Below are 15,263 nucleotides of genomic sequence, written 5' to 3' on the forward strand. Positions count from 1 at the left end.
ATTTGAAGTGGTTCATTTTCAATTCTTAACATCCAAGAACTAATACATTATATTCTGTTCCAAATTTCGAACTTTTTTTCTAAAATATTGGAAACTAGTTTTATTGAATTTATATATTTTGTGTCTAATGAAATCCTGCCTACCTTCCTGTATCTGTCATAAATATTCAATTTTTATAATTATGTCGTAAACGCGAATACACATTGACAAACATGAATGACAGCCATCGAGGAGTATTTCATTAATATCAAAGTCTGGCCGAATAATTATTTTTCTAAATAATACTTTACATACTGTACACATTTCAAACAATTTTAGCAAAACAAAAGTTCTTATTTTCTACTCCACTTTTGATAAAGGACATCAGATCCATGTATTTGCTTCATTTATTTATTTTCGCATACAAAATACTTTTCATAAAATCAATTTACAAATACAGTATTTTATCCATAACAAAATTATTTCATGCATCATTTCCGCCGAACTTTTTAACAAGGAATGTCCTTTGCTTTTTCCACCTGCAGAATGCTGTTGATTTGGTGAATTAGCATCGAAACCAATCAATAGACCGTCATTGTTAATTGTATCAAAGGTTCTGATGTTAGGTGATCCAGAAGAGGAGAATCTTTTGTTTTCATTATTGGGATAATGACTCCGATTGTTGTTGCTCAAATTGTAATCACCTTCATTAGTTCCGAAATTAAAACCAGTTACGTTGCCGGTATTTGTAATGGTTCTATAGATTTTGAATTGGTCGGAACCATAAGAGGGAATTTGCTGATTATTTGGATAATGACTCTGATTGTTATTGCTCAACTTGTTATTATCTTCATTTGTTCCGAAATTAAAACCAATTATATTGCCAGTATTTGTAATAGTTCTATAGTGCTTGACTTGGACGGATCCATAAGGGGAAACATCTTGTTGCTGTTTATAAGGAATTTGTTGGTTATTAGGATATTGATTCCGATTGTTGATGGTCAAATTGTTACGATCTTCATATGTTCCGAAATTGTTTTTCAGTTGGTCGGATCCATAAGATGGAATATCTTGTTGTAGTTGTTGTTGCTGTTGTCTATCAGGACTTTGTTGTTCTCCTTTGAAATGTGTACTGGGATGATCATCGTAGATTTGATGTGGTCCTTTATAGGAAACTCCTTGGATTGAATTAGTATAATTGACAGCTTCACTCTGACACTGAGCTCGTAAAACCATTAATACCAGAAACACCAAGGTTTCCATTTTATGTTCTTTAATCAGCTCTGTGATCGCTGTGTGCACCACCTTCGGGAATTTATATTCTACTGAATTGCCATGCCTAAAGACCAAATATTTATAATAATAATTATCAATCAAAGAAATAAAGAAAGAATTAAAAACGAATGTGGCGAATGCTTAGCACCGCTTTAAAATTAATCTTATATGAGTATATACATATACGAGTATATACATATGTATATTTGTTCTTGTCATCGTTGGAGATGCAAGCTTCTCACTTCAACGAATGAACTTGATGTGAAAAGTTCACCTCACACACAACAATCATAATTTCCAAATAGCACAGTCTCTTCTTATCATCAAAAATAAGTCCTATAAATAGTCGTCGCTTTTAAACCACAAGTCAGTCAAACATTAAGCTTTCACCACAGAGACGACACACCACAAGTCAGTCAAGCAATAAGCTTTCAAGACGAAGACACACACATTAAGCAAATACAAAATGAAATATTTTGGATTCCTGTTCTTGATCGTCCTATTAATCCACAGTTCATGGACTAAGCCAATAGAGTTAACGATTCAAAAAACCAATTGGCAAGGACCCATCAACGCCATTGCTGTGGATCAACTCAAAAACATAGGCACCGTAGTTGGTTTTAATCACGCCTCGAAATCTTTTAGTGGCACCAATCTTATACTCGTGAACGATATAGACAATAGAGGAACAATTGTTGGTTTCGATGCGTAAACAAGTCCAGCTGCCGAGAACATATAATTAATATTGAAAAACAATGAAATATTTTTTGTAAACTATATTATGTATTATATGCAAATAAAATTTCTAATAATTGATTAAAGTAACTTCTTTTTAATATTTAAATAAAACAATCATAATTGTATGGAGAGTGAACTATTCGCGAATATGGCTCCTGGAATATTCCTCCGTTGAATGTCGCACACCTGTATCATTCTTTGATCAGTTTTAATTTAAATCATAGATAGATTGAATCGATTGCTGAAATCTTGTTAATTATTGCGATATTTCAGATCAAAAACAAAAATAATAAAAACGAAAAACACCCTGTGTTCAGGGTTTTGATGCAAAAATTCTATTGTGTTTGGGTCCATGGATAACGAAAATACCTTTGGTTCCTTTGGATCACTTCCTTTTTTGTTTTATAACAGTAAATGTTGTAAAAAACGGGGTTTCTAAGATTTCAAATGGGTATAACTTCTATTTTTCACTACGGATTTATATTGGGTTTCTTTTCTTTTAGAACAAGCCATTAAGTTTTGAAATCGGTTAACAAATGGCTAAGTTATAGTGGTTGAACTGCGTAAAATCGCATCAAAAAAACGGGAAAATAATTTTTCTTGTGCTCCAGGCTGCTTAGAAGATACCAACCAGTATTATTATTTATTTTTACCAAAAAGGTAATTAAGTTATCTTTCGAAAACCGGAAAAACTAGAGAAATCGGTTGAAAAGTAGATAAGTTATGCATTTTTTTGTGTTTTTACTTTTTGGTTTTTTTAAGCAAGTTCGTCCCTCCGTCAGTCTTTGGTAATTACTCTAGCATCCACAAAAATTGAGATAGGAAGCTGAAATTTTAGAAAAATTGGTTTGGGTTGATTTTGGTCTCACAGAGAAAGAAGCATAATGATGGTTGGCGTACATCCAACTTTCATACGGGAAAAACGTGCCTCATCGAAATAATGTTTTTAGACCCCAAGTATGTTTGGACCAAATGTGTTTCAGACTGCTGGCTGGCTGGAGCGCCCGATAACTCTCAAACGGATCAACCGATTCCATCCAAAATTTGGCTTTCGTAATATTTTGTCCAAACTTAGTTTAAGTTCGAAGATGGGCTATATCGGCCCACTCCTTCCGGTACCTCCCCCACAAAAGTTCGAAAACGTTCGGAAAAATTGTGCGCACGATAACTCTTGAAGGAAGTAACCGATTTGATCCATACTTTGCACATCGTGAAATTTCTACTAAACATAGATGAGGTTCCAAAATGGACTTAATCGGTCCACCCCTTCAGGTACCTCCCACACAAAATTTCGGATAAGTTCAGATTTGGACCTGCTCTCGAATCGCTTTAATTTTTGCTGCAACAAGTTGTATCCATTGCCCCCCTACGACGGTACAAGTTTCATCAGTGGCAAGTCCATACTTCCTGAGAAAATAGCCTGAAAGATGCAAAAAGCCCCTATAACACCGTGTGTAGTGGTTGGAGCGCAAGATAACTCTCGAACGGATCTGCCGATTCGGTCCAAAACTTGGCCTTCGTAATGTTTTGACCAAATATAGTTTAAATTCGAAGATAAGCCATATCGGTCCACTCCTTCAGGTACCTCCCCTACAAAAGTTCAAAAATGTTCGGAAAAATTGTGCGCACGATAACTCTTGAAGGGAGTGACCGATGTAATCCATACTTTGCACATCCTAATATATCTACCAGACATAGATCAGGATCGAATATGGACTATATTTGTCTACTCCTTCAGGTACCTCTCACACATAATTTCGGATAAGTTCACATTAAGACCTGCTCTCGAATCACTTTGATTTTTGTTGAAGCGATTTGCATTCGCTACCTCCATTACGACGGTAAAAGTTTTTTCAGGGTCAGTCCATATATCTTAGGAAAACAGCCCGAAAGGTGTTAAAAAGCCTATGCCACGATAACTCTCGAACTGTTCAACCAATTTGATCCAACATTTAGTCTTCGTCATATTATATCCAAACATAGTTTCATGGGGCAATACCCGTCCACAACTTCCTGTACTTCTCCCCAATTTTTAAAAATGTCACTAATGTGCTAGGACGATATCACTTGAATGGGGCAACCAATTTGGTGCAAACTTTGGATCTCTTAATATTTTGTCAAAACTTAGTTTAACTTTTAAAATGTCCCATATCGGTCCTCCCTAATGGTACCTCCCCCACAAAAGTTCAACATTTGTGTTTTAGGGCAGATAATTCCTAATCCACATTTTTGTCGGCAAGTTCAAATGTCCAAAAAGGGCCACAAAATTCTGAAGAGACCTTAAATACATTCGATCTGTCCGTAGGTGAAAGTTTCACTTCACATTGGCTGAGGGTATATGTATATCTGTCGGCAAAGCCGACTGACACTTTTTTACTTGTTTATTTTGTCTTCGAAATTTTGATTTTAATTTCGGATTATATCGCGAGTTTTGAATATTTTTGAAAACAAATTGCACATCCATAGAATTTGACATGTTCTTCCTTCGAATCAAATTAGTAAACTTGCGTTATTAAAAGTGCAAAAATCGACTTTTTGCCTAAAAACCTGTCCAAATTACCTATAGTGTATTGGCCAAAAATAAAAAAATTAATGTCAACATTTTGGTACAACATCCGGCAACGCTGACAGCTATGACATGGACCTTTTTAAAAATATATTAATTTTTGTTTCATTCGAACGCGATCTTCTTAAGAATAGCTTCAAAAGTCTGAACATTTGACTAATACTTTTTGTTGTGAGTACAACCTATATTTTAAGTGCGATATTCAAAATATCGCGAAACTAATACGTAGAGCAAAATATTATAGTGGATTTTATAGGCGGAGGTAATAGCTTAATTTTCATTAAAAATAGTGTTTTAGCGTCAATGCGACGGTTACAGATTTGTGCTGCTGCGAAGAGTGTTTTAAGAAACCACGAGCGTAACATTCTCCCTCCTTTCCCCTCTGGAGGGGGTATACGGTAAGAATTTTTTTATGCTGTTAATACAAACTGACATGAACATAGGTCATGATTATCTTATGATGCAAAAAAACGCTTGGGAAACAAAACAACATAAACTCCCACCAATTTGGCGGATTAAAAAAATCAACATTTTTGTCTGAAAATTGGTAAAATTTTTAATATAGATCTTATAGCGTTCTTCCTGGAAGGCAGGTACCGCCAACGTTAGACAACTTTGGAAGAAGATTTCTTCATCTTGCCACTGATGCCAATTATGTTATATATATCCAGAGAAACCTATTCTAGGGCAGCTTTAGTCAGAGACGCACCATTTATAGTCTGGCACTAGATGGCAGCTGATTTTAATTCTGAATAATCTTAAACCCATGACCTACTTTGGAAAATTATTCTCGAGGTGGGCACTGGGGGGTATCATAACTAAAACCATAGGTCAAATTTAAGTATATGATCGACTACTACTACCACTAAGCAGCATTTTCGTCTCCCTCTAATGTAATCACTTAATTACCACAATGGCCAATGTTGCCCACAGGCTACTTTCAAATTGTATTTGTACCGATTTCGTTCCGATTTCGGAATGAATGTCGGAAAGAAATTTCCTTTCCCAATTTCCCAAGGATTTTCTTCAGATTTCGTTACGAAATCGATACGATGTCGCTCCGACATTTCGTTCCGAAATTATGTCAACCACCTCATACAACTTTCGTTAAGATATCGTTACGATTTCGGATCAGATATCGGACGTATCGTCCGAATTTCGTTCCGATTTCGTTACGATGTCGGTACGATTGGTTTGCTTGGTTCATACATTGTCAATACGATGGTGAGAAGATGAGACCATTCAAAAGAAAAAGAGAACAAGGTTGGGAGCATTTACCAAACAAGAGATGAAATATGAGAGCAAACAAGTAGAAAAGTGTCAGTCGGCTTTGCCGACAGATATATACTCTCAGCCAATGTGAAGTGAAACTTTCACCTACGGACAGATCGAATGTATTTAAGGTCTCTTCAGAGTTTTGTGGCCCTTTTTGGGCATTTGAACTTGCCGACAAAAATGTGGATTAGGAATTAACTGCACTAAGACACAAATGTTGAACCTTTGTGGGGGAGGTACCCTTAGGGAGGACCGATATGGGCCATTTTAGAAGTTAAACAAAATATGAAGAGATCCAAAGCCCCATGAAACTATGTTTGGATATAATATGACGAAGACCAAATCGAGAGTTATCGTGCTCTCCGACCGCAACATATGTTGACATATGGGTTTTTTTAGCTGTTTTCCCAAGAAATATGGACTTGCCCCTGAAAAAACTTTTACCATCGTAGTGGAGGTAGCGAATGCAAATCGCTTCAACAAAAATCAAAGTGATTCGAGCGCAGGTCTTAAAGTGAACTTAACCGAAAATTTGTGTGGGAGGTACCCGAAGGAGTGGACAAATATAGTCCATATTGCAACCTGATCTATATCTAGTAGATATATTAGGATGTGCAAAGTATGGATTACATCGGTCACTCCCTTCAAGAGTAATTGTCCGCACAATTTTCCGAACATTTTTGAACTTTTATGGGGGAGGTACCTCAAGGAGTGGACCGATATGGCTTATCTTCGAGCTTAAACTATGTTTGGACAAAATATTACGAAGGCCAAATTTTGGACCGAATCGGCAGATCCGTTAGATCCGTTCGAGAGTTACCTTGCGCTCCAACCACTACACACGGTGTCATAGGGGCTTTTTGCATCTTTTAGGTTATTTTCTCAGTATGGACTTGCCCCTGATGAAACTTGTACCGTCGTATGGGTGGCAGTGAATACAAGTTGCTGCAATAAAAATCAATGCGATTCGAGAGCAGGTCCTAATCTGAACTTATCCGAAATTTTGTGTGGGAGGTACCCGAAGGAGTGGACCGATTGAGTCCATATTGGAACCTCATCTAAGTCTGATAGAAATTTCACGATGTGCAAAGTATGGACCAAATCGGTTACTCCCTTCAAGAGTTATCGTGCGCACAAATTTTCCGAACATTTCCGAACTTTTGTGGGGGAGGTACCGGAAGGAGTGGACCGATATAGCTCATCTTCGAACTTAAACTAAGTTTGGGCAAAATATTACGAAAGCCAAAATTTGAACCGAATCGGTTCATCCGTTCGAGAGTTATCGTGCGCTCCAGCCAGCCAGACAGACAGACAGACAGACGGACGGACATTGCTCAATCGACTCCAAATTGTCTGAAACACATTTCGTCCAAACATACTTGGGGTCTAAAACCATTATTTCGATGAGGCACATTTTGCCCGTATGAAAGTGTATATACCCTTCATAGCCTAAAGGCTGAGGGTATAAAAAAACTAATTTTGGTTTGGAATAATAGTTTTCACATGCATTCTAGAGTAGAAAATATTGGAAAAATTCTATAGGAGTATTTCTTTTATATTTCTTGAAACTCCCAAGAAAATGGGCGGATTTTGCTTTATCTACATTCACACAGAAGGTTTGAAGGTTTGAGGAAAGTTATCGGGTTGTTCAAAGAACCGTGGATGTAGCATCACACACTATTTTTGGGATAAAATGAATGTAGTTCCCTCATCAGTGAAGTTTTTAAATCTCTGTTTCCGCAAAAAAGGAAGATGCTCCACTAGTTTTTTCATAGCAGTGCAAGCGGCCGACAGAATACGCGATAAAATGCGCGATATTTTTAAAAACAATATTAGGTGATTTTCCTACCTTGGAATTTCTCGTATCTCGCGTTTTAGTAGATGGAATTTCACAAGTATAGATTTATTAGATCGGCAACGTGAAAATTAAAAATTTGCAATCAAGTACGAGTAAATTGAATGACAATTGTAAAAATTAGGCCCGAAAAATATGATTTTTAGAAATTTGTTCGCACAGAATTTTCGTATTTGGATACAGATTTCTCTGAAGCTGTGTAGGCTACATTCACGACACATATATCAAATAAACTAGAATCGTGAGTTCTTCATTCCTATATATGATTTTTTGAAAAACCTGTTTGCGGAACGAAATTATACGAAAATTTAAAAAAACACTTAAAATCTGGCTTCAAAATGTCAGCATCATTTAATGGTAGACGCAGTTCAAATTTTGAAAAGTTATACATTGGTGGGATGATCCTTATTTAGTTGGCTCCTACTTTCACTTTGACAGGAAAATCGGGAAAAATGTGGTTTAATCACAAATCGAGAGAAAACAAAAAAAGTCACGTTGGCTTCAACCCATTTTAACCCATTTTTAACATAAATATAGCCACAGCTTCCACGCAAATCAACTTTGAAGGCCAATATTTTTTGCCAAGTCAGTTACCCCCCCCCCCCACAAAAGTTCAAAAATGTTAGGAAAAATTGGGCGCACTATAACTCTTGAAGGGAGTGACCGATGTAATCCATACTTTGCACATCCTAATATATCTACCAGATATAGATCAGGTTCGAATATGGACTATATTTGTCTACTCCTTCAGGTACCTCTCACACATAATTTCGGATAAGTTCACATTAAGACCTGCTCTCGAATCACTTTGATTTTTGTTGAAGCGATTTGCATTCGCTACCTCCATTACGACGGTAAAAGTTTTTTCAGGGGCAGTCCATATATCTTAGGAAAACAGCCCGAAAGGTGTTAAAAACCCTATGCCACGATAACTCTCGAACTATTCAACCGATTTGGTCCAACATTTAGTCTTCGTCATATTATATCCAAACATAGTTTCATGGGGCAATACCGGTCCACAACTTCCGGTACTTCTCCCCAATATTTAAAAAATGTCACTAAAATGCTAGGACGATATCACTTGAAAAGGGGCAACCAATTTGGTCCAAACTTTGGATCTCTTCATATTTCGTTTAACTTCTAAAATGGCCCATATCGGTCCTCCCTAAGGGTACCTCCCCCACAAAGGTTCAACATTTGTGTCTTAGTGCAGTTAATTCCTAAACCACATTTTTGTCGGCAAGTTCAAATGCCCAAAAAGGGCCACAAAATTCTGAAGAGACCTTAAATACATTCGATCTATCCGTAGGTGAAAGTTTCACTTCACATTGGCTGAGGGTATATATATTCACTGATGGGCAGAAATGCTCTGTCTCACACACAAAAGTGTAAAAAATACATGAGTCTCTCGCAATTTGCCCATCAGTGGTCGGCAAAGCCGACTGACACTTTTCTACTTGTTCTACTTGCTCTCAACCTTGTTCTCTTTTTCTTTTGAATGGTCTCTCGCAAAAAAACTTACATATGTGGAGAAAATACACCGTTTCATTCTTATTTAACCCTTTGTGGCCCGACGTTGCCTGTCGGCAATTTTTTTTTCTTTTTTTGGGTGTCGGTAGGTTGAATTCAGATAAATAAAATAATGGAAAGTATTTTTAAATAAATAGCTAGATTGGCGAAGTTATGCTTGTTTATGTATAAGTAGAGTAAAAATTTGATATGAAATATTTTAGTGATTTTATAAAATGCCGTTAAATGTCAAACGAATTGAATAATTGGAGCCACCATTTTTTGAAAAATCTTCCTGAGATGTTGACCGAATAAAATAAAAACAAGTAAAAAAGTATCAGTCGGCTTTGCCGACAGAGATATACCCTCAGCCTTTGCAAATTAAAACACTTTTTTTTTCACAAAAAACTTATGTATTTAGGGAGTTTCAAAATTTTGGTCGTATGAACCGACAAAAATGGTGATTAGGATTAAAGTTCAAAAATTTTGCGGAAAAGGTACTTAAAGGAATTGATTTAGGCCTGAATCGGCATTTCCGTTCGAGAATTATCTTGAGCTTCCACCCATAAACATGGTGTCATAGCGTTTGTTTTTCAACTTTCAGGCTTCTTTTTCAGGATAGGGGACAGGGAATACAAAGTGTTACAACAAAAACCAAGGCGATTCGAAAGCAGGTCCTAAACTGAACTTTTCCGAAATTTTGTGTGGGAGGTACCCAAATGAGTGGACCGATATATTCCATATTGGAACCTCATCTAAGTCTGGTAGAAATTTCATAATGTGGAAAGTATGGACCAAATCGGTTACTCCCTTCAAGAGTTATCGTACGCCCAAAATTTTCGAACATTTTCGAACTTTTTTGGGGGAGGTACCGGAAGGAGTGGACCGATATACTCCATCTTTGAACTTGAACTAAGTTTGGACAAAATATTGCGAAAGCCAAACTTTGGACCGAATCGGCAGATTCGTTCGAGAGTTATCTTGCGCTCCAAACACTACACACGGTGTCATAGGGTTTTTTGTAACTTTCAGGCTATTTTCTCAGGAAGTATGGTCTTGCCCCTAATGAAACTTACAGCGTCGCACAGTGTTGCCGCTTCCTTGTAAACGTGGACAAAAATAGAAGGAGTTGACCTAGGTCGATGAATTTTTATACAAGTACTTATGCGGGCATAGGATTGAAAAATTCCCATTTTGGTCCATATCGGTTCAGATTTGGATATATCCCCCATATATATATTTCTCCGATTCTGCTATAACTCAGCCAATTTTAATTGAATCGCCTTCAAATTTAATATGCGATATTTGCTTGGGCCTCTGATCAGTTTTACCGATTTTGTTAAAAATCGGATCAGATTTCGATATAGCCCCCACATATATATATTTCCCCGATTTTGCTATAACTCAGCCAATTTTAATTGAACCGCCTTCAAATTTAATATGTTATGAATCGGATCAGATTTCTATATAGCCCCCACATATGTATATATTCCCCCGATTTTGCTATAACTCAGTCAATTTTAATGGAACAAAAATAAAACGAAGCAGTCAAATAAAGTGAATTTATCCAATGAGGCAAAACAAGGATTCTTGCTCCTTTCGTACAAATTGTTTATGATGATATGGTCGTGGCTCCGAGAATCGGATTTTATAGGATGTCAACTTTGCATTTTTTAATTCGAAAGGGATGTCTGTTTCATGTACCAAATGGTAAAACTGCAATTTGCTGCAATTTTTAGATACACTCCATGAAAGAAGCGAAATTCGTGAGTTTTGTATAACACGTTACTGTTTCAATCAACATAACGGTACTTTATGTATACACATTATATGTAAACTTTTTTTTTCATAAATTGCAAGACTATCGACTACTCTTTAATTCCCTATTCAAAAGTTGTGGAATATGTCAATAGCTTCTTTAAAAAAATTCCATGAACATGGGTTTCTTTTTTAAATACACTTTAGTAAATGTCACATACGAAAAATGTTCTATGTTTAACGAGCTATAACTTTATAGTAACACCAAATATCGACAACATCTTTGAGGTTTGTCCCATTTGAAGTGTTCTCAATAAAATAAAACCATAAAATTATAAAAAAGTCAAGAACACATTTTTCGATTTTTGTCCACTGAGGCAACACTGTGCGTCGTATAGAGGACAGCGAATACAACTTGCGTAAACAAAAATCAAAGCGATTCGAGACCAGGTCCTAAACTGAACTATTCCGAAATGTTGTGCGAGAGGTACCCGAAGTAGTGGACCGATTGAGTCCATATTGGAACCTCATCTAAGTTTGGTAGGAATTACACGATGTGCAAAGTATGGACCAAATCGGTTATTCCCTACAAGAGTTATCGTGCGCACAATTTTTGAACATTTGTTGGCGAGGTACCTTAAGGAGTGGACCTACATATATGGCCCATCTTCGAACTTAAGTCGAAACTGGACAAAATATTTCGATACCCAAAATTTGAACCGAATCGATTGATCCGTTCGAGAGTTATCGTGCGCACCAGCCTGCCAGACAGACAGACGGACGGACATTGCTAGATCTACTATCTGAAACGGATATCGTACAAACATACTTGGGGTCTAAAACCATTATTTCGATGAGGCACATTTTTGGTAGTATCAAAGTGTAAATACCCTCTTTAGCCTAAAGGCTGAGGGTATAATTATTCTAATTATTCTAATTATACCCTCAGCCTTTAGGCTAAAGAGGGTATTTACACTTTGATACGACCAAAAATGTGCCTCATCGAAATAATGGTTTTAGACCCCAAGTATGTTTGTACGATATCCGTTTCAGACAATTCTGAGTAGATCTAGCAATGTCCGTCCGTCTGTCTATCTGTCTGGCAGGCTGGTGCGCACGATAACTTTCGAACGGATCAATCGATTCGGTTCAAATTTTGGGTATCCCAATATTTTGTCCAGATTTGATTTAAGTTCGAAGATGGGCCATATAGGTCCACTCCTTCAGTTACCTCCCCCACAAATGTTCAAAAATTGTCGCAAAACTTGTGCGCACGATAACCCTCGAAGGAAGTAACCGAATTGAATCAAACTTTGCATATGGTAATAGTACCTCTAGGCATACACCAAGTTCGAATATGGTTTATATCGGTCCACTCCTTCGGGTACCTCTCACACAAAATTTCGGAAAAGTTCAGTTTAGGACCTGTTCTCGAATCGCTTTGATTTTTGTCTCATTAGGGGCATGTCTCATTAGGGGCAAGTCCATACTTCCTGAGAAAATAGCCTGAAGGATGCAAATACCGCTATGACACCGTGTGTAGTGGTTGGAGCGCAAGATAACTCTCGAACTGATCTGCCGATTCGGTCCATACTATGGCCTTAGTAATATTTTGTCCAAACATAGTTTAGGTTTAAAGATAAGCCATATCGGTCCACTTCTTCAGGTACCTCCCCCACAAAAGTTCAAAAATGTTCGGAAAAATTGATCGTATGGTAACTCTTGAAGGGAGTGGCCGAATTGGTCTATACTTTACACATCCTAATATATCTATAAGATATAGATCAGGTTCAAATATGGACTATATTTGTCCACTACATCCGGTACCTCCCACACATGTTCTCGAATCACTTTAATTTTTGTTGAAGCAACTTGCATTCGCTGGCTCAATTACGATGGTAAAAGTTTTTTAGGGGCAAGTCCATACTTCTTGAGCAATCAGCCCGAAGGGTGTACCATATGTTGTGGCTGGAGATCCACTTCCATAATGGTCAATGTCGATCCATTCCTTTTAGTATCTCCTCCGCAAAACTTTGTATCTTTAATCCTAATCAACAGTTTTGTCGGTTCAAACGCCCAAAATTTTTAAAACCCCTAAATTCGAACGTATTTTGGGGAAAAAATACACAGGCTGAGGGTATATCTCTGTCGGCAAAGCCGACTGATACTTTTTTACTTGTTTGATTTTAATTTGTTCGTAATATTTTTTCGTATTTTCGCAAATAGCATGAATACTATAGCTCCAACCTTCACAACTTAGGTTTCATTTTATTCCTCAAATTTTTGTATATATTTTTCGTAAGTATGAGCGCTATAGTTTCAAAAATATGTTTGTAAATACGTGAAATTATTTATCAAATTTGTTTTTTCGCGAATCCATTAAGACTTTGCGATTATTTTTTGCATTATCGGAAAGGTAACGAATTCAGTTAACGATAATAAGATATAACAGCTAACTTTATTAAGCCGCGATTTTTTTAGATTTTTTTCTAATTATCATAATTAAAACGGGCATATCTTTTGCGCGCAACGATCGAAGATAGTAACGAAAACAGATTTGGAATGCTGATTTAAAATTTATAAATTTTTTTTTTTATTTTTTTTGAAATGGAAAAGACAATTTTAGAAATTTGTCCTGTAGTGGGATTCTCTAGGTCGTTTTTTGGTTACCGACAAAAATCGGTCAAATTAAAACGCAAAATTATGAATGAAAAGTTCAAATAAAAGTTGACATCACTGTTGCTATCGGTAGAACTTTGCGACTACTTTTTATTAGTCGCTATCTTACCGAATAATATCGTTAACTACCGAAATTATAAGCATTTTAATTTTAACGATTTTTGTCGATAACCAAAAAATGCGTAAGAGAATCCCACTACTGATATATGTTCAAATATCAATGATGATAATTGTATGTATTGGATGAATAGCAATATTATCAGGTTTAGAGTCTGCATACAGACTAGGAAATATTTTTCAAACGCTTAAGGATTAAGGAAACTCATCAGTTTATGCTTTTCCACATCATGAATAATAAAAAAATATAACGATAATACAAAGACTTAAAAAGCAAACTTTGTTAATTTTTAGAACCACAATGGTCCAATGTTGCCCACAGGCAACGTTTGGTAACTCCCTAACCGCGAGGAATTGATAAGATTTTTTCGTAAAGGATTTATTTTGGCGACTACTGATCATAATAAATATGAAAAATATTTGTATCTCTACGGAAAAAAATTCGGGGTTCAATGTGTTAATATATCCGCTTCTGGTAGGTGTATTCCAAAAGTCCCTCGATGGAAGAAGGAAATATCGCCTTTACATTGGTGCAAAGTAGGTTGGTGTAGGTGGTCAAACAACGGAGATATCGCAGTAGCCGGTAATAGATCCCGTTTTTCCACGTCGCAATTTTGGTCGGATCGTCACGAAACACCTAAAGGTGACGCACTGTATTATAGCTGCCATGACGTAAAGCATGAGTTTGGTTGTGGATTCGTAGTTAGTCGGAGACTAAAACATCTTGTATCCAGCTTCACTCCAGTGAATGAAAGACTTGCTGCAATTCGAATAAAAGCTAAATTCTTCAACATCAGCTTAATTTGCGCTCATGCTCCCACTGAAAAAAAGAACGAACAGACCAAAGATATATTTTACGAGCGCTTAGAAGAAACATATGACCGTTGCCCTGCCCATGACATTAAAATCATTCTAGGCGATTTTAATGCCAAAATTGGAAAGGAGAATATCTTTGGCCCAACAGTCGGGAAATTCAGTCTCCACAGTGAAACATCTGACAATGGTATGAGACTGATAGACTTTGCAGCTGCAAAAAACATGTACCAGATTTAATCATCTCGATATTCATAAGGGCACCTGGCTGTCTCCAGATCAGAAAACAAGAAACCAAATTGACATTCATCGAGCGTGTTGGATGTACGATCGTTCCGAGGCGCAAACATTGATTCGGACCACTACCTTGTTGCAGCAAAGGTACGCACCCGCTTAAACGTAGCAAACAAAGTACGAACAGACACAACACGAAAGTTAGACATCGGTAAGCTGCAATCACAACAGATAGCCACAGCATATTCCACTCAACTAGCCCAATTGCTTAATCAAAGCCCTCCTCATCCCGATAACATATCAGCGCAATGGCAAAGCATTGCCCACTCCATGCAAACAGCCGCAAAATCCATACTTGGATACCAGAGACCTCCACCAAGGAATCCATGGTATGATGAGGAGTGTCGTGCTGCCACCGAAGAGAAAAATGCGGCATATAAGGCTAATTTACAATCCGTAGCAACG

General features: G+C 37.0%; 1 protein-coding gene across 1 annotated transcript in view; it reads right to left on the bottom strand.

The window, feature by feature from the left end:
• Nucleotides 1-368: 368 nt before the first annotated feature.
• Nucleotides 369-15,263, bottom strand: part of LOC141391501 (uncharacterized) — an 88,817-nt gene continuing 73,922 nt past the window's right edge. The window contains exon 2 of the mRNA XM_073964381.1: nucleotides 369-1,318. Coding sequence (XP_073820482.1) covers nucleotides 415-1,242 — 828 coding nt within the window. The 5' untranslated portion in view covers nucleotides 1,243-1,318 and the 3' untranslated portion in view covers nucleotides 369-414. The remainder of the gene's footprint in view (nucleotides 1,319-15,263) is intronic.

This window comes from Musca autumnalis, unplaced genomic scaffold (genome assembly GCF_047663935.1).
Source record: "Musca autumnalis isolate F117 unplaced genomic scaffold, ASM4766393v1 scaffold_1, whole genome shotgun sequence".
Lineage (NCBI taxonomy): Eukaryota > Metazoa > Arthropoda > Insecta > Diptera > Muscidae > Musca > Musca autumnalis.